This window comes from Leucoraja erinacea, chromosome 25 (assembly GCF_028641065.1).
Source record: "Leucoraja erinacea ecotype New England chromosome 25, Leri_hhj_1, whole genome shotgun sequence".
NCBI classification, from domain to species: Eukaryota; Metazoa; Chordata; class Chondrichthyes; order Rajiformes; family Rajidae; genus Leucoraja; species Leucoraja erinaceus.
In genome coordinates, this window is record NC_073401.1 from 23,605,416 (window position 1) to 23,631,294 (window position 25,879).

At 45.4% G+C, this 25,879-nt stretch overlaps 1 protein-coding gene across 5 annotated transcripts in view; it reads left to right on the forward strand.

Annotated features, from left to right (window-relative positions):
• The first annotated feature begins 15,198 nt into the window (after positions 1–15,198).
• Positions 15,199–25,879, forward strand: part of si:ch211-102c2.8 (uncharacterized) — a 36,062-nt gene continuing 25,381 nt past the window's right edge. For 3 of the 5 annotated variants that reach the window (XM_055655209.1, XM_055655211.1, XM_055655213.1), the window contains exons 1-5: positions 15,201–16,433; positions 18,369–18,450; positions 20,058–21,569; positions 23,754–23,835; positions 24,949–25,099. In XM_055655209.1, the coding sequence (XP_055511184.1) occupies positions 16,290–16,433; positions 18,369–18,450; positions 20,058–21,569; positions 23,754–23,835; positions 24,949–25,099 (1,971 nt within the window). In that variant the 5' untranslated portion in view covers positions 15,201–16,289. Of the gene's footprint in view, positions 16,434–18,368; positions 18,451–20,057; positions 21,570–23,753; positions 23,836–24,948; positions 25,100–25,879 lie in introns of all 5 variants that reach the window. The other 2 variants (XM_055655212.1, XR_008725459.1) reach the window with 2 other exon arrangements.

Here is a 25,879-nt window from a genome sequence, read left to right on the forward strand (position 1 = left end):
TACTTCCTGGAAGGGTCCTCCCTCATGCACTGATGTCCCATCTTATCGTCCTGTAAGCTGCATCTAATGTCATGCTTCGGTGGTCTTAACTGGTGTGGGGGGTACAGGAATGCAAGCTGATGAATTGCAAAATTATATCTCACTACGGGACAGACTACACCGATTGCACCAGGGTCCCACTCCCGACTGATTTCTACACTGGGTCCAACAAGACTGGAGCAAGCCATATGGAGGGAGCCATGACACAGCCAGATAGGCAGTCAACGCCACAGATGCACAGAGACAAAGGCTGCAACCAACTGGCTTCAATGGAAACTGAGATTTTATATGCCAAGAGTGTCGCTGTGAACCTCAGAATGACCCCACTTGTAACACAGTGAGAAAGGCTCAGTCCAGCACCCATTCCTTGCTCTTTCCAACAGTGCATTCCCGACTGTGACTGAAGTCTGATCAGTCTGCAGAAAAATAAGTGTCCATGCTACATAGACCTGTGCAGCATTCTGCAACAGAGACGGGCAACATCATATAGAGAGCACAGTCAGTAACCATATCAGTGCATGAATGAAATCCATCCACTGGAATAATATTCACACAGGAATGGATGGCTTCAGTTTAATTTCAGCTGCAGGACAGCATATCAATAATGTGTTAATGGCACTGAAGTACTGATCTAAACGTGGAGAAGGTTGTTGCTTATTGACGTTTATGAAGGCCTCCTGTTGCTCAGACCTTCATCAAAGGAACAGACGCCTGAAGTCTCTCGTCGTGCTCCCCTTGGCTCCCAATCATGTACAGGGAGAGAAAGTCTCCTCACGGACGAGTTGCAGATTTGACATTAGGTATTCATGAGGAGTTGAATGAGAGTGTTCTGGTCACAGAAAAGCAGGGCCAAGGCAGACCCCAGGAATGAGATGTTTAAACCATTCCTTGGATCATAAAGTCCAAAATGCCTAAGCACCTGAATAACAGTTATTCTAATATTCCTGTGCTTTTCTGAGTGTTGGGACACATTCTGTGCAGTGTGCATGTTGTGAAGAACTGCAAAGGGAATACCATACAAAGGGAGCATTTACTGTGATGGAAACACCAAGTTATCATTTCACAATGAAAGCATGCTTTAGATATCTGTTTCCAACCTGGAGTTCAGAACCTATTGATGGAGCATCAGGTAGTACCAGAGAATGATAAGCCCAAGGCATCTTCCACCAGCATTAACGATTGGTCTAATTTGGGGCAATGGCCTTACATGAAGACAAATTCAGATTAGTTTAAAATTAAACCAATCAAGTTCTATACATCTATATTTCTCCTCCATATCCCTGAGATGACTGAACATTTGCTGTCGATGAAGGAAGTTATTTTGACCCCAGAAAGAAACAATGGGATGTGTTATCTTCATGGCTTCTCTAATCTCTATCCCCTGTTCGGCCTTTTTCCTTCCAATTATTGTTCTTGCTCAGTCCAGTACCTTGATAATATTTTACCAGCTTTGATCGGCCCTCTCCCACTCTTTCCTTTAACTGTTTCTCCCTGAACCTACACCATCCCACATCTCCACCCAGGTCCCCCGCTTCTGGAATCAAGGAACTGAAGATGCTGGTTTACAGTAAAAACACGGAGTGCTGGAAGAAGGGTCCCAACCCAAAATGTCACCTATCCATGTCCTCTAGAGATGCTGCCTGACCCGCTGAGTTACTCCAACTCTTTGGGTTTTTCCCTCCCCCCACCTATGACTGCTTTCCATTTCTCTTCCAAGCACTTTGAGACGTGATTTTTCCTCACTGAAGGCACTTTATTAATGATAGATCATGGATATGATATTAATTTCTCATTTTTGCACAAACATTTGGCCCATTCCCATTAATTACAACGTCAATTATCGGAGGAACCATGGATCTGGCTTGTCAACCACCCTACCCTATAACTTGTGAACGCACACTCAATAACAATCCAAATAACCTTGATCTTCAAAGATGCTGCCTGGCCCACAGAGCTACTCCAGCATTTGTGTCCCTTCGATATAAACCAGTTCCTTGTGTCTCTGTTGAAGAACATAATTACTTTTGTTTAAGAAGGAACTGCAGATGCTGGAAAATCGAAGGTAGGCAAAAATGCTGGAGAAACTTAGTGGGTGAGGCAGCATTTATGGAGCGAAGGAAATAGGCAACGTTTTGGGTCGAGACAGATTGATGTGAGGATGGGGGGGGGGGGGGGGGGAAGACGAAAGAAAGAGGCAGAGACAGTGGGCTGATGGAGAGCAGAGAAGGGGTGGAGAAAGCAGGGACCACCTGAAATTTGAGGTCAATGTTCATTACCTTTGTTATTACTTTGAGGAGGATTGCGTGCATGCATCTACATTTTTCCCCTCTCGATTTCCCCCCCCACACTGGGTAACTACGAGTACAAGCACAGTTCAAGGCAGACAAACACAGCAAATTGCCCGGCTCAATAGACAGAGAGTTATCGGTTGGCTTGTAATGGAAGCAAGCTGAAGAAAAATAACAGGCCGCAGAGACCAGAGTTAATGACCTGTCGTCACTCAGCAACACTAATTGGGTGGTTTTCAGGAACCAGTTCCCCAATGAGTCGGAATGATCAATAACACCCTGAAAAGCAATTACCTGGGGCTAAGGCCTCTGCATTATGTTAACAGTGAAATCCTGACATACATTTAGAACCATCCGTGGTTGTGTTGCAAATGCCTCACCACAAATGTTTCATTTTAAATGTGCCTGCAATTTTAAATGCAGCAACTCCTACCTGTTAACTGGGATTTGAAGAAATGTCAAGTAGAAACTAGATAGTTTGACGAGGAAAGCGAGAAAAGAAAAAGTGAATCGCCCCTCGCCCAACTTCCCCACCAGTCCTTTACTCCAGTCACCATGAAAGATGTGGCCTGTGTTTTAACAACCCTGACTTCAAAGTAACCCCTCTCGAATGAAACTCCTTTAAGGATCCTTGGTTTGTAATAAGTCCATTTTGATTATCCAATTACTGGGCTGGTCTCACGATTCCATAATTGGCCACTATGTACATATATTGTGCCCATTAGCACTACTTCATTTTATACAGCAGGATTAGTTGTTAAGTGTATGAATCTAATACCACAGGACAAACATAACTCATTACTTTCTTATGTTTGTAAAATGTCAGATGCAGTAGACTGCCACCAACGGTTGTGACTTCTTTGTGAAAAAAACCCAAATAGACCGTGTAAATATTTACAATGTTTAAATTGTTTAGAACGTAAAACTGTGATTGTATAAATCTGCAGTTTATACTTAATTCTGACTAGTAATATATTTGTAATTTGTAATATATTAAGATTTATTTCAAAAATGTGAAAACAGTAATGTTTACCCTGAGTGTCTTCATCCTGTCTTAAAGCGAAATGGGAGCTTATGAGAAAGCTGAACTTGTTGGTCTGATGATGATACAAATCTGGAAAGAAATTGATAGATGGTCAGCTTCCATTGAGCTTTTCTCTTTTCCCTCAAGTTTCCCATTTGTTGCCTCTATTTTTACTGCACTTTTCACCCATGTTGGCAGCATAATCTGACCCCTCAGTTTTCCAGCCCTTATCCACAAAACCTAACTGTTATTAATATATTTTTTAAATACCCTCTACAATTGATCAACAGGCCATGTGGGTGCATTCTTTCCCATTGCCTTTCCCACTGGCATGGATGACACGAGTGTCTCGGATCCTTCCTCCTTGCTGAGGTTGCTTCAGGTTGATGTTCTCAATACTTGCCCATTGCACAGATGCTGAAAATGGAAGACAGTGCTCTTTGTACCAAATCACCACGCCTTCCTACTGAGATATGCTTGCGAAGAGTCCATTTGGCTCCAGTAGATAAGACCATAGAAGACCCATCAGACCACCATGTCTGTGCAGAACTTGATGCCAAGACCGTCAACGTGCACATAATCCATATCCCTTCATTCTCTGCATATCCATGTGCCTATCCAAAAATAATTTAACGTATCTGCTTCAACCACCACCCCTGGCAAGCAGGTTCCAGATACTCGCCACTCTTTGTGTAAAGAAAAAACTTGCCCCGCACATCTCCTTTAAACTTTGACCCCCTCACCTTAAATCTATGCCCTCTAGTATTTGATTTTTCCAAAAGATTCTGACCATCTATGCCTCTCATAATTTTATATATCTGACAAAATGCACTGTGTGTAGGCTGCAGAGGGGTCATTGACCCCTTGTTAATCTAAAGTTGTGCTGGTAATTTTATGATAATACGAGGCAAACACCTCTCATCCTAACACTGTTGATCTCACCCAAGATTTCCAGCCTCAGATGAAAAGTTACGATATGCCAACTACGATTTTGCAATGAGTTATTTCATTTGAACAACACTATTAAACGCAGTTCTCTGGCCTTGACCTTTGATAGATCTGGTTTGATAGATCTGTCTCTACCTTTGATAGATCTGGGTTGAGCTGAATAATATCAGGTTTCTCCAACTATTTCAAATCAGAAACCTTTTGAATTGGACAGGGTGTCAAGAAAATTGGAAAAACTGCAGATTCTGGAAATCTGAAATAAAAAGAGAAACAGCTGGAAACATTCAGCAGATCAGGCAGTATCTGTGGAAAGAGAAACCGAGTTAACATTTCCGATTGAAGATCAGAAATTCTCTTTCCACAGATGCTGCCTGACCTGCTGAACATTTCCAATGTTTTCTGATCTAATGTCAAGATGATAGGTTTCCTATTATTTTAAACACTCGGGACAATATTTGAATAGTCATCTCTTTCTCTAGTCTCCTCATTAGGAGTGGTAAAAGTTATCTTGAACTTGTCTCTAACCCATTTTGGATTAAACACGTTTTTGACATCTCTCAATAGAAATGGTTTAATTTACATTTTTGATTGATAATTGAAACAATTATTGTCAAAGAACACCTCCCATCGAACAATGTAAAAATTGTTAAGTAAACTGAACTGTGAAAGAGGAATAGATAATGAGACAAAAAGCTGGAGTAACTCAACGGGTCAAGCAGCATCTCTGGAGAAAAGGAATAGGTACTGTTCAGGTCAAGGCCTTCCTCGGACTGAAGAAGGGTCTCGACCCAAAACTTCACCTATTCCTTTTCTCCAGAGATGCTGCCTGACCAGCTGAGTTACTCCTGCTTTTTGTGTCTATCTTTGGTGTAAACCAGCATCTGCAGTTCCTTCCTACATAAATAATGAGTACATGCAAAGAGTACTAAAGCCTACTGTTTAAAGATGCTAAAGCATAGTGCCATAATCTCAACACAGGAGCCAGGTGGCTTATATCACCTACATCTCCACTCCTTCTGCCCCCCTCATTCTAAATGTTTGTATCTTTTTAACCCCAATCCATTGGAAAGCACTCTCAGATAGGAAGGGGGCCATATCCTCCCATTAAATGAGATGGTATTTGCAACTTACTCTTGGACTTAACGCTCTTGTTTAGACAGTATAAGACTGGGAAGTTATTCCCATCTTGGTAAACCTTGAGCGAGGGGCACCAGATGCTCAGGACGGTGGTTCATGATTCCCAGTGTGTCCGTATCATCGGAAAGCATTGGCCACCCACTGAAGATTACCGTCAACCCTTGAGGCCAGTGGCAGAACTCCACAGTACAATAGTAACATGTAAATGTATTCAATATGAAGAGATCGCAATTTATATTTAATTAAATTTTATTCTCATTGTTAGTAAAGTAAAAGCAAAGTTCAATGGTTATAACTTCCTCTAATTCTATTTTGTAATATTTAGTGGTAGAAAATGTACAGCAAACCTAGCTTGCTGAGAAAATGCAATAGAATTGTGTGTACTTTCAATGGTGCAAAAGTGTTAATCATGCTCTTCCCCAATGTACTTCTATAACCTGCTTAATTATGAAAGGAATCATGGCTCCTTAGTTTGTATGTACATTTGAATTGCTTAAAGGAATATATTTACAAACATTAATGAATTATTTCGATAAAGTCTGGGCCTTTTGGGTGCACTCACCTGCCTATTGGAATATTTCACCAGTTTGGTCACTGATTTAACCAGCACCAATCAAAATCCATGCTGACAGAACATCCGAAAACAACATCGTGTGTGATTAAAGACAAAAAATGCCAAAAATGTAGAAATAAAATAAATTCAGAAATAAAGATCCTTCTTGTGTTTGTGGTGTTATAATTATGTAAGATATCCAAACTGAGCAGTAATGAAATCCTTCAGTGTACAGTACTGAAACTCATCCGCATACAGTACTGAAAATGCAAGTAGTTTGATAATAGTCTGCAACACCTTGTCCAGTGAGAATGCACTTACTTATGCGAATGCACTGCCTACTTACTTACCATATGTAAAATCCTAAATGAATTAGTATATGCTGTTTTAGTTTAATCAGTCTGCTGCATTATGGATTCCTGGACGTAAACTAGATTGATCACTGCCTACTGTGTTCTAGATTACACATCTGCTGTGTCGCGGAAAACCCATCAATTGACTTCTCATGGATCTGCAGCCACCTACTGCTGTGTACCACTTCCCTCCATGTGAAAGTGGATCACTGGGTGGTGAATTTTCCCATGGAAGTGGCATTTTCCACCAGACTCTTCCTGTCATGCTGGAGTAACTCAGGAAGCATCTCTGGAGAAAAGGGATAGGTGACGTTTCGGGTCGGGATTAAAGTTACCAACGGAGAATCCTTAATTTAGCAGATCCAGACATGAATTGTATTTTAGTGGCAGGTGTATTCATAAGTTCTAGGAGCAGGATTAGGCCATTGGGCCCATCAAGTCTACTCTGCCATTCAATCATGGCTGGATCTATCTTTTCTTCTCAACCCCATTCTCTTGCCTTCGCTACATAACCCGTAACCAAGGGTGCTAATCAAGAATCTGTCAATCTCTACCTTAAAAATATTCATTTACTTGGCCTCCACAGCCATCTGTGACAATGAATTCCACAGATCCACTACCCTCTGACTTAAGAAATTCCTTCGCATCTTTCTAAAGGTACGTCCAGTTTTCTCCTCTCACAAATCCACAACTGAATGTACAAGTACTCCAAAAGTACTATTAGTGTGAGAACCTGGACAATGAAGGTGGAATTATTCTTCATGATCCCAGAACATTGCAGGTACTATCGAAACGTTTAAGAACCATTTAGACAGGTACATAGATAGGATAGGTATGGAGGGAGATTGGGAGTGTGGTAGGCGTGGGCAAGTTGGACCGAAGGGCCTGGTTCCGTGCTGTGTGACTATGACTATGAGTCAATTGACCTTAACTGACATTTATCACCAGCAGTGGAATCAGAGAAGGTTACAGTGCAGAAGGCAACTCATTGTACCCATGGCAGCAAAAATAAGCCAGGCCTGCAACTGTTCACTTGGGTACAAATGAGGTCATGAGTACTTTTGTTTCTGTCTACAGTTCAGCTGCCACACTTTGGGTGAAAAAGAGTTTCCCCATTCCCCCATCTAATCTCATCAATTTTCACACCGTACTAATTGTTGATGTCTCTGCTATGGGAAATAGGTCTACACTTTCTAGGCTTCTCGCTTTAGACATCATGAATAAATCTCTCCCATCGGAAGAAAATAACCCAGGTCTTGCCAATTTTGCCATCTAATTAAACGTATTCATCGCTGGCAATGCCCATATAATTCTCCTCTAAATCCTCTCGCATCTTACAAGGGTGGAAACGAACTTCTGTCCACATTAATCACCAAGCAGGTATTTACACCAATACCACATGAATCACATTTATTCAACTCCGATTCACCCGATTCCACCGGAGCAATTGATTGTGGCCACACTAACACACCATGCAATTGATTGTGGCCAATGACCTGAACAAACCTGATTGGAGAGGGAGATTGGTGAATGGTCAGCTTGAACACAGGGGTTAAAACATTAAGCTAATACCCCAGGACTGTTAAGGCTGAATAGTTTGCTGCTTATAAATGGTTGCTCTGCCCTAGCTGAGTTTAACATAAAGAATACTGTGACTTTGTACCTTCATTGGCAGTAGAGTCCTGTAATGGATCAAGCCTACAGTTGAATCTGAACAAGTATGATTGGAGAGGTTATTGGTGAATGGTCAGCTTGCATGAGGAAAGCTAATAGTAATTGCTGAATCTTTCATATTTTTTCTGAACAGAAAACTAAAGAATGTGATACCTGGCATTGTTGGTAGATGTCATAATGTAGCTACACCTCAACAGTTGGTTTGGAACAATCACTGCCTTTCTCGCCTTCAGTCATTTTATCCTTTTACTCTGGAACCTATTTCCCTTTGTCTCATTCTCTCGCCCCCATTTCTCCTTTTATATACTTATCCTCTCTTCCCCTCCCTCCCTCATTCCCATTCACTCACATTTTCTCTCTCTCCCTCCCTCTCATTTTCCTCTACTTTCTACCAACCTTCCCTCCATCCCCCAGCCTCCCTCACTCTCTCTCTCAATTTCCTCCGATAATTTATGCTCACCTTCCCTCCATCCCTCTCTCCATCAATCTTACTTTCACTCTCTTTTTCACCTTCCCTCCCTCACTGCCTCGTTCTGTCTCTCTCACCTCTCCCCCTTTCCTCGCTTTATTTCCCCCTCTCCCCCTCTCAATCTTGTTTTCACTCTTTTTCACCTTCCCTCTCTCGTTCTATCTCAGCCTCGTTCTCTCTCTCACCTTTCCTCTCTATCCTTCCTTCTTTTCTTTCTATACTTTCTCTGTTTCTCTCTCTTTCTTTCTTTCTTTCTTTCTTTCTTTCTTTCTTTCTCGCTTCGTATTTCTCTCTCTCTCTCTCTCTCCCTTCCTCGTTATCCTTTCATCCTGTTATTTCTCTCTTTGTTCCTTTCTTTTTCTTAAGTTTCTGCCTCTTTCTTTCTCCCTCTCTCTTTTTTCGTCTTTCTCTCTCTCCCTTCCTCTCTATCCTTCCTTCCTATTCTTTCTCTCTTTGTTCCTTTCCTTTCTTTCTCTCTCCCTCTTCGTCTCTTTCTCTCTCTTCGTCTCTCTCCCTGTCTTTCTTCCCCACACCCCTCCCTCCCTCCTTCCATCCCTGCTTCTCCCCAGGGCGCTAACTTTCCCGCCTGCCTTGTTCCTGTGGGCCTCTGTTGCTGAGCAACCGCGGGCGCCGCCGGCCGCCGATGGTGAAGGGAGCTGTTTCCGGCGCGTGCCGGTTGCCGGGCGACGGCCGGCCGTCGAGCTCCCGGAGACAAGAGTTTGCAGAGTTTCCTAAACCTAACTTCTGGCAGTGCAGTTGCAAATTGAGACAAATTCCAACCGGTTAGTGCTTTATATCATTGTCTACAAGCATTTCAATAAGCAATGTATTAATGGCAAGTATATAATTTAAATTGCTGTAAATTAACCGAAAGAAAAATGTAATTCTCATTTCGCAGTTTAACTCGAGGGGGTTTAAATGCATCGTGTTATTTTGCAGAGTCTTGACACCCCTTAACTTTTTTTAACCGGTGTAAAATAACCAAGTGGTTTGTAGTTTTGATTCGTGCACAACCTGTGCAGGAATACGGTCGTTTGAAGGCACTGCGCCTGTGCTCACTGGAGTTTAGGAGGATGAGGGGGTATCTCATTGAAACTCACCGAATAGTGACAGGCCTGGATAGAGTGGATGTGGAGAGGATGTTTCCACTTGTGGGAGAGTCTCGGACCAATCAGAATAAAAAGATGTACCATTAGAAAGGAGATGAGGAGGAATTTCTCTAGTCAGAAGGTGGAGAATCTGTGGAATTCATTGCCACGGACGGCTGTGGAGGCCAAATCAGTGGGTATTTTTAAGGCGGAGGTTGACAGATTCTTGATTAGTAAGAATGAATGAATAAGTTTATTGGCCAAATATTCACATACAAGGAATTTGCCTTGGTGCAAGTCATGTCAAGTCAAGTCACATTTATTTATATAGCACATTTAAAAAACAAAATGTTGTCGCAAGTGACAACATGACATTTAGTGACAGTTAGGAATGACACATAAAACATTAAACATTAATAATAAAACATTATCGATTAAACGTGAATGGTAATTAAATATAATACCAGAGCAAAAGGAGGCTACAGATTTTTGGTTATTGAGCAGAGCTACTACTCGTGTAAAAAAGCTGTTTTTATGTCTGGCTGTAGCAGCTTTGACAGTCCGGAGTCGCCTTCCAGAGGGAAGTCAGGAGTTACTGGGAGAATGGCAGAGTAGACTTGATGGGCCGAATGGCCCAATTCTATTCCTGGAACTTATAAAGACCGTTGAAGTGTGCATGCAGGGAGGGGGTCGGGCGGTATAAATCGGTGCTTTGGTACCTCAGGTTTTGCACCCAGGCTTTGAGGAGGGACTCAGTGTGGAGCAGGAGGAGGCTGGACTCGGAGGATGTCCTGTCTCTTCCTGACCACCTGTCCGGCGGTGGCACTGCCTAAATCTGCAGGTGGTCACGGTTTTGTCGACATCATAAGAGGCGCTGGACAGATCCCCATCTACACTGACCAGCTGAAAATTTTACTTTTTCGTCACTTGTGCCAAGCTAGGTGGAGTGAAATTCTTTGTTTTTTCATACAAAGTACACAGAAGAGTCGCCACAAAGGCTCCGACAAAGTTACAAAAAGTACTAATTCCTTCTTCGTCCCCCCCCACCTTTGTTTTTGGTGCCCCCCCCCCTCCATGCTATGAGATATAGTGAGAGGCAGGGTCAGAGGTGAGGTGGGGGAGATGGGTGGGACGGAAGTCGTGGAGCCTTGATGGAAATGGCAAAGACACTGAGGTGCAGTGTCTGGAAATACTGTTTATATTTCTCTTTTTTCAGTTTATTGTCACGTGTACTGACATACAGTGAAAAGCTTTCTGTTTCATGCTAACCAGTCAGTGGAAGGACAATGCATGATTACAATTGAGCCATCCACAGTATACAGATACATGATAAAGGAAATAACGTTTTGTGCAAGATAAAGTCTAGTAAAGTCCGATCAAAGATAGTCCGAGGGTCTCCAATGAGATAAATAGTAGCTCAGGACTGCTCTCTCGCTGTTGCTAGAATAGTTCAGTTGCCTGCTAAAAGATGGGAAGAAACTGTCCCTGAATCTGGAGGTGTGTGTTTTCACGCTTCTTTTCCTTTTGCCCGATGGGAGAGACAGAAGAGGGAGTGACCGGTGTGTGACTCATCCTTGATTATGCTGCTAGCCTTGTCGAGGCAGCGTGAGGTTTGTTTGTGTGATAGTCTGGGCTGAATCCACATTTCTCTGCAATTTCGTGGTCTTGGATGGAGCTGTTCCCAAACCATGCTGGGATGCATTCCGATAAAATGCTTTCTACGGCACATCTGTAGATGGCGTTTCCATCTCTTTTTTGGATCAGAAAATACAGTAATTCCAACTGTAGGGGAACAATATACATAACCCACTCGTCATTTTGAAGCAAAACTGCTATTTATAATATCTTCACTTTTCATTATTTGAGTAGAGAACATCCAGTTGATCCTGATGCTTCAGTTTTGGATGAATGGTTTTCTCTCCTCCCCCAGGACGGGCAGTATCTGTGGAGAGAAGGAATGGGTGATGTTTCGAGTCGAGACCCTTCTTCTGACTGATGTCGTCAGTCAGGGAGTGGGCGGTACAGAGACGTAAAATGTAGCCAGAAGCTGGAAGACTGGTAGGAGAACTGGGAAGGGGGAGGGGATGAAGTGAGAGGGAAAGCAAGGGCTACTTGAAGTATGTTCATACCACTGGGGTGTAAGCTACCCAAACAAAATATAAGGTGCTGTTCCTCCAATTTGCGTTGGGCCTCACTCAGACAATGGAGGAGGCCCAGGACAGAAAGGTCAGCGTGGGAATGGGAGGGGGAGTTAAAGTATTGAACAACCGTGAGATCAGGTAAGTTTAGGCAGACCGGAAGATGTTGGTCCTCAGTTCTTCCATCCCTATGGTGTGCTCTCTGTCCACACCTTAACATGAAGGCCCATCTTCAACCTGTGCCTTGTCTTCAACCTGAGATGGATGTTCAATGCAACTGTGGCAGGGCTTGAATGCCATCACCTCCGACAAGGCGAAATCAGGAGGCAGGTCAAATGTCAGCGAAGCATCACTCCCTGACGAGCTCAATGCATTTTACGCACGCTTTGATAGGGAGAACACTGATGTGCCTTCCGGAGCCTCCATTCGCCGTTATGGTATTTCAGTTTTAGGTGATGACATGTTTAGTCCAGGTGATAGTCTTCATGTTGTGCTTCCTTCTGGCTCCTGTTTGATACAGTTTTTAGCTTTGTTGGAAGCTGGTGGCATTGTGACAGCTTGTATTTGGCCGGTTTCTTTTGTATACCTGTATGCAATTTCTTTTGAAGCCCTCGCTTCAGAAAATCAAAGCTGACAGCAAAGGAATTGTGTACCGTTGACCTGGGAGAAGGATGAGATCAGATTTTTGTACAGCTTTATGGTACAGGTTACCACGCCAACGGCAGTTCCAAGTAGAAGCCAGGAAGTCACTTACCTGTTTGAAGGCTCGCAATGAGTTGAAAGGTTGTTAGATTTGGGCTTGGTTTACACTGAACAGATGCTGAAGCCAACCTTTCTCAACCTGGCCATATTAAAAGAGGCTCTATATCCTGTAGCTAAAAAAATCAATAAAAATTTTTTTTGATGAAATCGCACAACTTGAGCCAATTGGAAATCTGCATTTGCTGTTTGTAGTGCAAAAAATATTTAAATACTTATTTTGCACAATGGGCTAAAAATGTATTTGCATAGCCTTGAATGATACGGCATTGTGAACATAGAATGGTGCAGCACAGGAACAGGCCCTTCGGCCCACGTTCGGCATGTCCCCAACTCTCACCAACTTCTACAGATGCGTCGATCACTGGGCCAGGCATGGTGTCCCCTTGCTGGGGCCACAGTTCCACAGGGGAGTGAGTCCACAGGTGTTTGACATGACTCTTGAAGATGACTGTCACCTTGCCATGAGGCTGACAATACAGCCAGACATGTCCACACACAGGTAGAACCAACCCAACAGCAGGAAGATAAGACACAAAATGCTGGAGTAACTCAGCGGGACAGGCAGCATCTCTGGAGAGAAATGGGTGACATTTCGGGTCGAGACGCTTCTTCAGACTGATGCCAGGGGAGTGGGCGGTGCACAGATAAGGAAGTGTATAGATAAGGAAGTGTAAGATGTGAAAACAGGACAAAGGCAAACTAAATTTTTCATTGTGTCCATATCACACTGTTCCTGTGTATATGATCATGAACAGACCCTTGTTATTTAACATGTCAAGTCGGGTCAAGTATATTATCATATTCACAGGAACAGGACACAATGTTTGCAGCGGCATCACAGGCACAAAGACGCTGACATCACAAAAAATAGAACAATAATCATAATAATAAGGGTGGCACAGTGGCGCAGCGGTAGAGTTGCTGCCTTACAGCACCAGAGACCCGGGTTCAATCCTGACTATGGGTGCTGGCTGTATAGGGTTTGTACATTGTCCTTGTGACTTGTGTTGGTTTCCCCCGGGTGCTCTGGTTTCCTCCCACACTCCAAAGACCTACAGGTATGTAGGTTAATTAGCTTCACTAAAATTGTGAATTGGCCCTAGTGTGTGTAGGATAGTGTTAGTGTACGGGGATTGCTGGTCAGTGGGCCGGAGTATCTCAAAACTAAACTGAACTAAAATACATGGATCATACACATTCTGCAGGTTAGAAGAAAAAAAAATGAAATGCAACAAAGGCCTCTGAGGTGCCATGGCCATTGCTGCCATTATCCCCTGGAGGGACACCATACCTGCACAGTATCCATCACCTGTTTGAGAGGGGAAAGATGGGTCTGCCACCATCCTCCTGCCTTTACTGCCTTCCTGGTTGTGACCTGTTCCCTCTTCTTCTGGTGCCTTTGGTGTGACCACCTCACTAAACACACTCTCCACCACATTTTCTACATCCTAGAAACTCCACCACGCGTATTCCATGGTGAACACGGGTGGTTCTGTTGTAATGGGTATTTCCACAACAGATATTCCTTATAATGCGATTGATGGATTTGGTGGGGTGGGAGATTGCAACCTTCACGTGGTCCGCCCTGTTTCGACGAATGCAATCAACCTGGCGTGCACAACCAAATAAGACCAAATAGAACAAGTTGTCCTACAACTTTAGGTTGTGCATGCCATACGCAAGAAGAAGAAGAAGATGGATTTGGAAAGATAGACACAAAATGCTGGAATAACTCAGCGGGTCAGGCAGCACCTCCGGAGAAAAGGAATAGATTACATTTCAGGTTTGTAGTCCGAAGGAAGGTCTCGACCCGAAACGTCACCTATTCCTTTTCTCCAGAGATACTACCTGATCCACTGAGTTACTCCAGCATTGTATGTCTAACTTTGGTATAAACCAGCATCTACAGTTCCTTCCTGCACATGATGGATTAGGGAACACTATTTGCAAGACACATTGGTTATAGCACAGTCACTAATACTAAAGTGTGTCTAAATCTGTGCTTGGAAGGCAACTACATAATGTCATGTCCTGTCCTGCCATAATGTGACTTTCTGTAAAGCAAGGAACATAACCATCACATTATAGCAGAGCTACCCATTCAAATCTAACTCATTTTGCTGCTTGTTGAAGGACAACGTAATGATTCCAGAAATTAATCCTGTCCATCTCTTTTAGCTAGCTCCAATGCCTGCAATTCCTTTCATCGGTTAGGGGACCAGAACTTTGCACGTAACTCCAGAGGTGACACCATCAATACATCGAGCAAGTGCAACAATACAGTCATACTCTGATAATCCATTATCCAACTATTTGTAAATCCCATTGTTCAGCATATGGCTCACCAGATGATGATGTGCCACACTCCCCCACACACACACCAGGGCCCCATTTCTGGCATTTCCCATCCGCCTATCTTTCCCATGCTCCCTTGAAATTTGCCACAGGCTCACTGGGGAAAAAATATTCAACTGTCTTACATTTTTTAAAAAAAGGGATATTAATAGAACCGCATCCAATAGTCCAGAAGATCTGCTAATCCAGCATCATCAGAATCCCAAATGGGCTGGATTAATAGAGTTTTACTGTACTTTCCCATTTCTAAACTCTTAGTTTAGTTTTGGCCCACCAAGTCCGCACTGGCCAGCAATCCTCACACACTTACACTATCCTTCACACAAGGGACAATTTACAATGATACCAAGCCAATTAATCTACAAAGCTGTAGGTCTTTGGAGTGTAGGAGGAAATCACGCAGGTCACGGGGAGAATACAAACTCCACACTTGCAGTCAGGATCGAACCCAGATCTCTGGCGCTGTAAGGCAGCAGCTCTACCGCTGTGCTACCATGCTGCTCTTCTTCATACTCTTCTTGAATGAAGGTCTTTTCTCTCTCCAGGGGAAGTTGCTTGATTGCTGAATATTTCCAGCTCAATCCAGATCAAACTGAAGAAGGGACCCAACCCGATAGATCACCCATCCCTTTTCTCCAAAGATGCTGCCTGACTCTCTGAGTTCCTCCAGCACTTTGTGTCCATCTTGATCTAAACCCTTTCCCCTGCACAGAAATGGTTCACTGAGACCCTCCAGTGGCAATGATGGAGAATTGCAGTATTGCAATGTGACACTTCCACTCAGCACTAAGGTTATCTAACAGTTTGGTCCTCCAGAAAACCCATACAAATATTACAACATGGTTTTGTGCTCAGGCGGGTGTTGCCATTGCCCTTGTGTAAATATTAACCCGGGCCGAACAGGGAAACAGCCTGATTGGAAGTGGGAAGGAGGAGGTGAGTTGGTCGGGGGATCTCCTGGTCAGGTTGCTGCTGGGCGTGGGCCAAACAGCTGAAGGCTCCGCCTGTGTCGACTGCCTGCCCCTCTTCCAGGCTTGCATCCATGTCTGAGTATCCCTGGAGAGGGTTCCCGCGGTGACCACGGGCACTTTGCCCACTTACTGGGACCGCTGGGCGCAACAGGGCTTGAGTGCATCTTAGATAAGGATATCAACATTTTGCTTTGATATTTGCATATTCTTTTTTTTGTTGGACTGAAGTATCCTTAGAATAGAGCTTTGGTTGTCATTTTGAACCTGTAATAAACTTACTTTTGCTAAAAGAAAAATAAGTGGGAAGGATTGTCTCCTGGACAAGTTTGCTCTCTCCTGGTCATTAATTAAAAAATTGCTATCCCACTAACAAGTCCGCAATGATCCCAGTTCACAGAATTTTATTGAAGGATAAAAGATGGGGGTTTGGGAAGTGATTTCAATTAGTGTAAACATTTAACTTGTTTAAAATACACAATTGGTGTAATGAATGACCTTTGAAATATTCTGCTCTGCCTCTTGTACAGGGATGGAGACGGAGAGTCAGGTTCAAACTGAGACTCCATCAGGTCCCATTAAAGACCACTGTGATTATCTGATGGACTCCATTGATGCTCAACTCAGTCAGATGCAGGTAAAGCCGAGTTATCAATGTACAGTATCTCGAAACTAAGCTGAATGCTGGCACTAACTGGATTTTCTTTTCAGAAGGTCTACCTCCCCTTACTCTGGCAGAGGCCTCTACTGTGACTCCAGCTCTATACAGAGCCCAACAACCCAGAAGAATTCCACGGCATTTGTGAAGAAAGACCGCACTTGCTGCTGGTGATCTCTGAATGTTGGGAGGTGCATTGGTGCTGCCTGCCCTTTGGCATGGCTCCCAATGCCCCGAGCATTGCCCCGAATGACTGGGATTAACATAGATTGTTGGCATACACACGATGGGCCAAAGGGTCCATTCCTGTGCTGTATAATTCTCTGACAAATTTGAGCTATCCTGGCCTCAGTCTCAAATATCCCATACTTTTTGTAAAAAATCATTCAAGGGATAAGTGCTGTGCAGGGTGAGACAATACTTAATTGCCCATCCCTAATTGCCCTCAAAGGTGGTGGTGAATTGCTGCCTTCTTTAATCGCTGCAGATCTCGAGGTGTAGGTGCACCCGCAATGCTGTTAAGGCGGCAGCTCCAGGAGTTTGGCCACACAGTGGTGCAGCGGTAAAGTTGCTGCCTTACAGCACCAGAGACCCGGGCTTCAATCGTGCCCACGGGTACTGTCTGTATGGAGTTTGCACATTCTCCCTTTGACCCCATGTATTTTCTCCAGGTGCTCCAGCTTCCTCCCATGCTCCGAAGACGTTAATTGTCTTCTGAAAATTGTCCCTTGGGTGTAATAGAACTAGTGCACGGGTTATCATGGTCGGCGCGGACTCATAGAAACATAACATAGAAAATAGGTGCAGTAGTAGGCCATTCGGCCCTTCGAGCCTGCACCGCCATTCAATATGATCATGGCTGATCATCCAACTTAGTATCCTGTACCAGCCTTCTCTCCATACCACCTGATCCCTTTAGCCACAAGGGCCACATCTAACTCCCTCTTAAATATAGCCAATGAACTGGCCTCAACTACCTTCTGTGGCAGAGAATTCCAGAGATTCACTACTTTCTGTGTGAAAAATGTTTTCCTCATCTCGGTCCTAAATGATTACCCCCTTATCCTTAAACTGTGACCCCTTGTTCTGGAACTGTGACCCCTTGTTCTGGAACTGTGACCGTTGTTCTGGAGACTCAATGGGCCATAGGGCATGTTGCTACACTGAACCTTCTCCAATGCTAAACTAAACTATTTACCCACCGACAATGATGGGATGTTGTTATCATTCCAAGTTGGGATTTTGTGTGGCTTGGAAGATAACCTGTAAGAGGAGGAGTTCCCATTATTTTTCTGCCCGTGTCCTTCTAGCTGGTTGAGGTCATAGGCTTGGGAGGTGCTGTCTAAGGGTGCTCCAGTTTCTTCCCACATTCAAAAGACGGCGGGTTTGTAGGTTAATTGGCTTCGGTAAAGATTGTAAATTGTCCCTGGTGTGTAGGATAGTGCTGGTGTATGGGGAACGCTGGTCGACCCAGTCTTGATGGGCCGAAGGGCCAGTTCCTGTGCTGTATCTCTATACTCTAAACCAGTGGTTCCCAACCTTTTTTAGCTCATGGCCCCCTTGGGATCTTTTAATTTTTCTGTGGCTCCCCCTGACATTATTAGTGGAGAAGATGTACTTCAATATTATAATACTTTCCATAAAAATATCCGTGTCTATTAATTGCACATATATTCTCTTTTATTCTATTCCACAAACATCAAAAATATTTCAACTACATAGATTTAAATTTATTAGAACTGAAATTTAGGAGGCAACAGGGTGGTAGCTCTGTGGCCCCCTTCATTGAACCTGTGGCCCCCTAAATCCCCAAATGTTTCTGTGGCCCCCCTGAAATTTGCCATGGCCCCTTTGGGGCTATATGGCCCCAGGTTGGGAATCACTGCTCTAAACTAAATTGTTCATCGTCCGTAGTTCTCGAACGCTACAAGTCCTGCACAGCCAGCCACTGAGAGCGCCACCTTCTGGAGCGGAGAAGAGCTCCACAGCAGCACTGGTAAGAACCAGGACTTGTATTTGTTATTGTGAGGCTCTTCCTAATGGCAAAATGCCCAGTCACTTTATAATACAATTCTGACTTTTATTAAATGTTATTAATTTTCTGGGGTCTGGGTTTAGCCCTTACCCCCCCCCCCCCCCCCCCCCCCCCCCCCCCCTAAATCTGTCCATGTACCTGTCCAAATGTTATAATTGAATCCAATCTTCAATCAGACTGATGATAGACACAAAATGCTGCAGTAACTCAGCTGGACAGGCAGCATCTCTGGGGAGAAGGAATGGATGATGTTTTGGGTCGAGACTCTTATTCAGATGGGTCTCGAACTGAAACGTCACCCATTCCTTCTCTCCAAAGATTCTGCCTGTCCCGCTGAGTTACTCCAGCTTTGTGTGTCTATATTTGGTGTAAACCAGCATCTGCAGTTCCTTCCGACATAATTCAGACTGATTGGAGGAAGGAAAGTTGGAAGAGAGTTAGTGCCAATTTGCTTGCATTTAGACCCTATCCTTCTCACCCTTTTCTATCAATTTACCTGTCCAAAGGTTACAATTGAATCTGATCTACCACTTCCTCTGGCAGCTCCGCCCACATACACACCATCTTCGGTGTGAAAAAAAAACATGTTCCTCAGCTCCCTTTTACATCTTTTCTCTCGCATATTAAACCTGTGCCCTTTAGTTTAGGAGTCTCTACCCTACTAAGGTCCAGACCTGAAACATCACCTATCCATGTTCTCCAGGGATGCTGCCTCACCCACTGAGTTACTCCAGCATCTTCTGTTTTTTTTGTTGCAGTTCCTTGTTTCTACAATAAAACAACTCAGTCAGCATGGATGAGATGGACTGACGGGCCTATTTCCATCCTGTATATCTCTGTGGCTCTGTTTAAAGTCTGTGCTTCTTGCTGCTGTAGCTCTTGCTAACCTGCAGCCAGTGTGGTCCAGGGACAAAGGCCTGGTTGGGGCAGGTGGCCCCGGTGTCCTGTTGGACGTGGAAGTAAAACTCCTTGCGGCTGAAGGTGGCTGTGGTTGTGGTGGGTGGAGGGGATTTACTCCAGAGAGGGTGCTGAATGGTTCCTGCATGAGAGGAATCCCCTGATGTGCCTGCCTAGTGTGGAGCAAGTAGGTCTGTGGCCACATTCCCTGAACTGTTCTAGGTTCAACCGTGGCCACATACCTCTCCGTGGTGTGTCATAGACATACAGACACGGTAACAGGCCCTTCGGCCCAGCTTGTCCATGCCAACCAAGGTGTCCCATCTACACTAGTCCCGCCTCCCTGCATTTGGCCATATCCCTCTAAACCTTTTCTATCCAAGTCCCTGTTCAAATGTATTTTAAATGTTGTTATAGATTGTGCCTCAACTGGAAGGTAGACACAAAATGCTGGAGTAAGTCAGCGGGACAGGCGGCATCTCTGGAGAGAAGGAATGGGTGACGTTTCCAGTCGAGACCCTTCTTAAGACCCTTCTTCCTCTGGTAGCCCATTCCATAACCCCCTTGGGAGGGGGTATTGCTCCATGGGGACCTCTAGGGGTACAGAGCAACTGACCCTCCTGTCACTCTAGCTTAATTCTACAGATCCCCATGTTGTGTCTTGGTTGCAGGTCGCCTTGGCCAGGAGGCAGTCCAGCGTCTGATCGGGCCACGGGACGTGACAGTGTCGTGCAGTCAGAACCCAGGTTCCAGAAGCCATCCCGACGTTCCTTTCCCCGGGCCCGGAAGAGAAGCGGGAGACGGAGACTCCAGGAGGAGACAGTATGAGTGGAGAGTCCAGTGCCTCTTGGGACCCCAGCAGATGCAGGAAGATGCCCACCACAGCGACTCCAACAGCGTGTGCACAGAGGACTTTGCCACCCGCTTCCATGAGGGGATGGTGGACCCCGTCTGGACCTTTGACTCGGGTTCAGAGGGCAGGATGTCACTTGGCAGCCAGGATTCCCTGGAGGAAGTATCTCAGGAGTCCACCGGCCTCCATCCAGGAAACCCGGGAAGCGAAGCCTCGGATCATCCTCGGGAAGGGTCCTGTGGGGAGAAGGTCGGCCGCGACCCGATATTATGCGGGCGAAATCACGCGGTTGCTCTTTGGGAAATGTCAGGAAGAATTCGGCCGTCCCGATCCATTGAGAAGCGGGATCCTGTGGGGAGCATCGAGGAGGAGGTTGTCAACCCTGCCAGTTCTCCAGCCGAGGATCGGGAGATCGTCCAACAATTTCAAGAGTTGGAGCATGTCCTGCTGGGGAGCAGGTCCCTGGCTGGGCCTGAGTGGGATTATTCTGTGCCCCAGGGGCTGAGCTACAGGACCGGCAGCGTCGAGTCTTTGGGCCACAGGATTTCAAAGCTCAGCCGGAACAACATGTCGGAGCAAAGAAACCCCCCTCTGGGGAACGGGACCAGGGTTCCCATCTCGGCCCTAGAACCTCCTGTCAACCCAGATCCAAGGAGAGACAGCACTTTGGTCTCGAGTAGCTCTCTTGCAACCGCCCCAGGTGAGGAGAAGCACGAGGGTCTGAGCTCTGATCTGGCTGGTGTCGGAGTGAAGCTGAGAGAGACAACACAGAGAGTGTCACGGGACGGAGAGGGGCTGGGCAGAGATGTCCACCCTGAACCACCGGCCCTGTCATCTGTGTGTGTCCGCAAACCTATGCCGTTGCAACAAGGGAACCCTGCTCCCAGATTTCAGGAGGATGCCGTGCCGCTGAATGGATGCCGCTCGCCGTACCATGCCGCACACACTTCCGTGTTTCGCCACGCAGCGAATGCCGGCACCGCACCTGCAAGTGGCCGGGGCGCAGCTGAACATGCAGGTGAACCCACCATTGCAGGACAGCGGGAGGGAATGAGCGGCAGTCTTGTTGGTGGCTCTGAATCCCTGCCGTGGTCCACTGACCCCTCCAAGGACCGGCCAGTCCCGCCGCCGGCTTGTTGTGCTTGGAGGAGCAGCGTTGTCGGTGATCGCTGCCCCGTCACTCCCCACTCCCCGGATCCACCACGCCACACGCTGACCGGCTCCAGCCTCGGCGCCAAGGCAACAAGGCAGCTTGCACGAAGCAGCGCACCGGGAGGCTACAGAGGCTCTCTGTCCTCGCCCCAGGGTAAACCTCCACCAGGACACTCCGGTAAGTCAGCACTTCAAACTAAACCTCACAACTCTTGTGTGTTTGTCGATTAAACTGGAGAGCAATCGCAGATGGAGTTTAATCTGAGCAAGTGTGAGATGTTGCACTTTGGGAGGTCTAATGTAAGGGGAAAGTTAACGGCAGGATCCTTAACAGCAATGATGTACTAGAGGGTCCAAGTCCATCAAGTTTTCTGAGAAGTTGACTTTTTCTTCTTTCGTGTGGCGTGCACAGCCTAAAGTTGTTGGACAACTTGTTCTATTTAATCTTCCGTTTGTGCACGTCGAGTCGATTACATTAGTCGAAACAGGGCGGGCCACGTGAAGGTTACAATCTTCCACCCCTGAGAAGTCGACAAAGCTGATTTATATAGGTCGCGGGTGATGTGTCTAGATGGATTTTAGTATGGCATTTCATAAAGTTCCTCAGGATAGGTTGATCCAGAAGATTATGAAGCACAGGATTAACAGTGACATGGTCTTATGAATTCAGAACTGGCTTACTGGTAGAATACAGAGGGTTATGCATAAAGGACAGTATTCAGGCTGGGGTCTGTGACCAGTGGAGCTGTGACAGGGGTCTGTGCCGGGACCTCTGTTGGATGTGATGTATAAATGTCTTGTACGTAAACATGGATGGGTAAGTGTGCAGGTGACATTAACATTGCTGGAGTTGCGGACTGTGAGGAAAGCCTTCAAAACGTACAGCAGGATTCTGATCAGTTACGGAAATGGGTGGCGGAATGGCAGATGGAGATTAATTCAAGCAAGTGTGAGGTGCTGCACTTGGGGAGGTCGAATGCAAGAACAAAATAGTTCAGCCAACACCTGACCCTGTGTGGGAGCGTGAGGTGTGAAGAGGGTGCAGAGATGCACCAGTGGGATTTTGACAGGTCGAGTGAGTGGGGAAATGTGGGTTGATGCGAGTTTAACCAGGTTGGTGGCAAAACAGCAAATAACTTTGTTGTTGCGTGTCTAAAACATTCTAGCCCCTAACCCCCTTTTCCCCATTAACACAATTGTCTATAGAATTTGGTTTTCTATAACATGAGGTTACAGAGGCCAAATGTACAGTGTTGTTGAATCTACACCTTAAGTACTGCCTGCAGTTTTGGTCTCCTGATCTGGGGGGAAGAAGAGACACAAAATGCTGGAGTAACTCAGCGAGACAGGCAGCATCTCTGGAGAGAAGGAATGGCTGACGTCTTGGGTCGAGACCCTTCTTCAGATGTTCTTGTTCTAGACGTAGTGCAGTGAAGGTTCACCAGACGATCCCTGGGATGGCAATGCTGATGTGTGCAGGGATGGTTGGCATTATATTTGCTGGATTTTGACGAATGAAAGGGAATGGCATTGAAACCCACTCGGGACAGACTAGATGCAGGAAGAGGACCAAGACTGAATGCGCTGGATCCTTGAACGAAAAGAGAACTGCTGGAAGAACTCAGTGGACAAGGCAGCATCTGTGGAGGGCAATGGACAGACAGTGTATCGGGTCGTGACCCTTCTTCAGTCTTCAGAAGCAGGAAGGATAGTCCAGATGGGCAGGGAGGCCACAACCAGGGATCACAGATGAAGGACTCAGACTGAGATCAGGGAGTGGAGAACTTCTGAAAATACTCAGGCACAGAAAACTATTGAATCTAAATCGTTATATTTATTGAAGAAGTAGTTGAATTATAGTTCTTAGGACTAACACAAGGGATATTGGCAAGATACCTATAATTCATGATTCATGATTGAATGGCAGAGTAGACTTAATGGTCAGAAGGGCCTAATTCTGCTCCTTGAACTTTTGAACAAGGGATATGCGGAAAAATCAGAAAAAGGGTACTGAATTTGGATGATCCGCACTTGTAACGTGGTTATTAGTTTATTTTATTTTTTGTTATTCATATGTTATCTATGAATTTTGTTTACAGGTTTGTTATGCTGCTGTAAGTAAGGATTTCATCGTTGTGTTGTTGGTACTTATGACAATTAAACATTCTTGACTCTCTTGCCCCTCTCTCTTGATCATATTGGATGGCAGGCTTGAAGGGCCGAATGGCCTTTCCCCTACTCCTACGCTTTAGTGTTTCTATCCTCCGATTCCAGTTTTTTTTTACAAGGCTGGAGCTGTCCAGGACAGCTTGCATCAAGGCAACCATTGAGAGACTGTCATTGCTGATTTGTTATGTTGCAGGCGACGGATTCCAGGCTGATGCAGGTGTGAATGGGAATCACAGCGCGAGGACTCACTGTACTTCCACGACAGAGAGAAGCAGGTCAGAGAAACGCAGCACAGGTTTACTTCACTCAAAGCAGCTCTGGGGAAAGAAGGGAGCCTCTACATTTATAATACAAGTGTGTTTTAAGTCCTTCAGCTGTGTGATTTGCAATCATGTTGTTGGGAACTCCAGCTCTGCATTGTTACTGCCGTGCATGAGGGAGCCTCACTCTGTATCTATCTGGAGATTGGCAACCACTCAACTCTGCATCCAACCCGCGCAATGCATGATGGGAGAGTGTTTGGTGGCACTAAGTTCGTATTCATTCCTGAACCTCCATTAAATCAAATATAAAGAACAAATATTTCCGTCGGTGAGTGGAGAACACCACAATAAATTTACATCCCGTTCACTTTTGTCCCCTTCGGGAAGTTAATCTTTCATCTTGTCTGATCTGTGATTCCCAAGCTCATGGCAGGTTGTGAAATGGAAGCATTCATCTTTGCATCTGCTGCTTCTTTCAATAAGCTCATGGCCTTAAGGTCTGGAGAAAAGGACCAGGTGATGTTTCGGGTCAAGGCCCTTCTTCAGACTGAGAGTCATGGGACTCTGTCAGAGTGAGGCCACACAAAAAAATGGAGGAACAGCGCCGCATTTTTAACTCGGGCAGCTTACAACCCAGCAGTATGAATAATGATTTCTCTAATCGCGAGTAACCCATGCATTCCTTCGCTCTCCATCCCTCTCTCACATTAGTCATCCTGCTAGTTTCACTGTTCACATCCCTTCATTATCACCTCTTCCACAGCCAACAATGGCCCATTGTAGGCTACACCATTTCTGGGTCATCGGTTTGTTCCGTACCATTTAATACTTCTAGTTTCCCTCTCCCCTGACTCTTAGTCTAAAGAAGGGGCTCGACCCGAAACTAAACCTATTCCTTTTGTCCAGAGACACTGCCTGACCCGCTGAGTTACTCCATCATTTTGTGTCTATCTTCGGTCATTATTAAGGGAGCGGCTCCAATACTGTTAACCCCATGAAACAGTTACAAGGCTTGGACCAGCGATCCTGCGGTCAGGTTCTCCCTGGAACTCCAAGCTTACCTGAGCGACGGAGGCTGGTGGGGATTTGTGACTCCAATCCTGAGAGGGTCTGCTCCTGTTCCAGATGTGCAAGCTCCCAGCAAACGGTGACATATGAAAACTTTGCAGAGCGGAGCAACGAGCAAAGAAACTCCACGTGGAATCCCAGGTTCAAAGACTGTCTGAATCACTCCTGGAGGTGGAACAGAAGCCCTCAGGTGTCCAGCACTCTCAAGGTGCAGTACAACTCTTTCCTCAGACACATTTTTAAATTCTGCCACATAGGATAAGTACTAAATGTTCACACAAAGGGTGGTGGATGTATGGAACAAGCTGCCAGAGGAGATAGTTGAGGCTATCCCAACATTTAAGAAACAGTTAGTGTTTAAGAAGGAACTGCAGATGCTGGAAAAGGTACACAAAAATGCTGGAGAAACTCAGCGGGTGCAGCAGCATCTATGGAGCAAAGGAAATAGGCAACGTTTCGGCCTGAAACGTTGCCTATTTCCTTTGCTCCATAGATGCTGCTGCACCCGCTGAATTTCTCCAGCATTTTTGTATACCTTAAGAAACAGTTAGACAGGTACATGCATAGGACAGGTTTGGAGGGATATGGACCAAACACAGGCAGGTGGGACTAGTGTAGCTGGGACATGTTGGCCGGTGTGGGCAAGTTGGGCCGAAGGGCCTATTTCCACACTGTATCACTCTATGACTATGACTATATAAGTGTTGGGGAAATGAAACTCCACTTGCAATGCCTTGCACTGTGATGCACACATAGGAAGTCTCCTCCGTGGTGAAAACCCAGCTCCACATAGGAGCAGTAAAACTAGCAGACCCAGAGGATTATCGCTAACCGTGTTCCTCTGACCCTCTGGGAAGTGGTTTCACTAGTGGGAGTTACGAACAAGGATACATTGCTGCAAAATAAAGGGTCATTTAAAATTAAGGTGCATAGAAATATTTACACTGAGAGGGAGTGAACCTGTGAAATTCCCTGTTGCTGAGGGTAG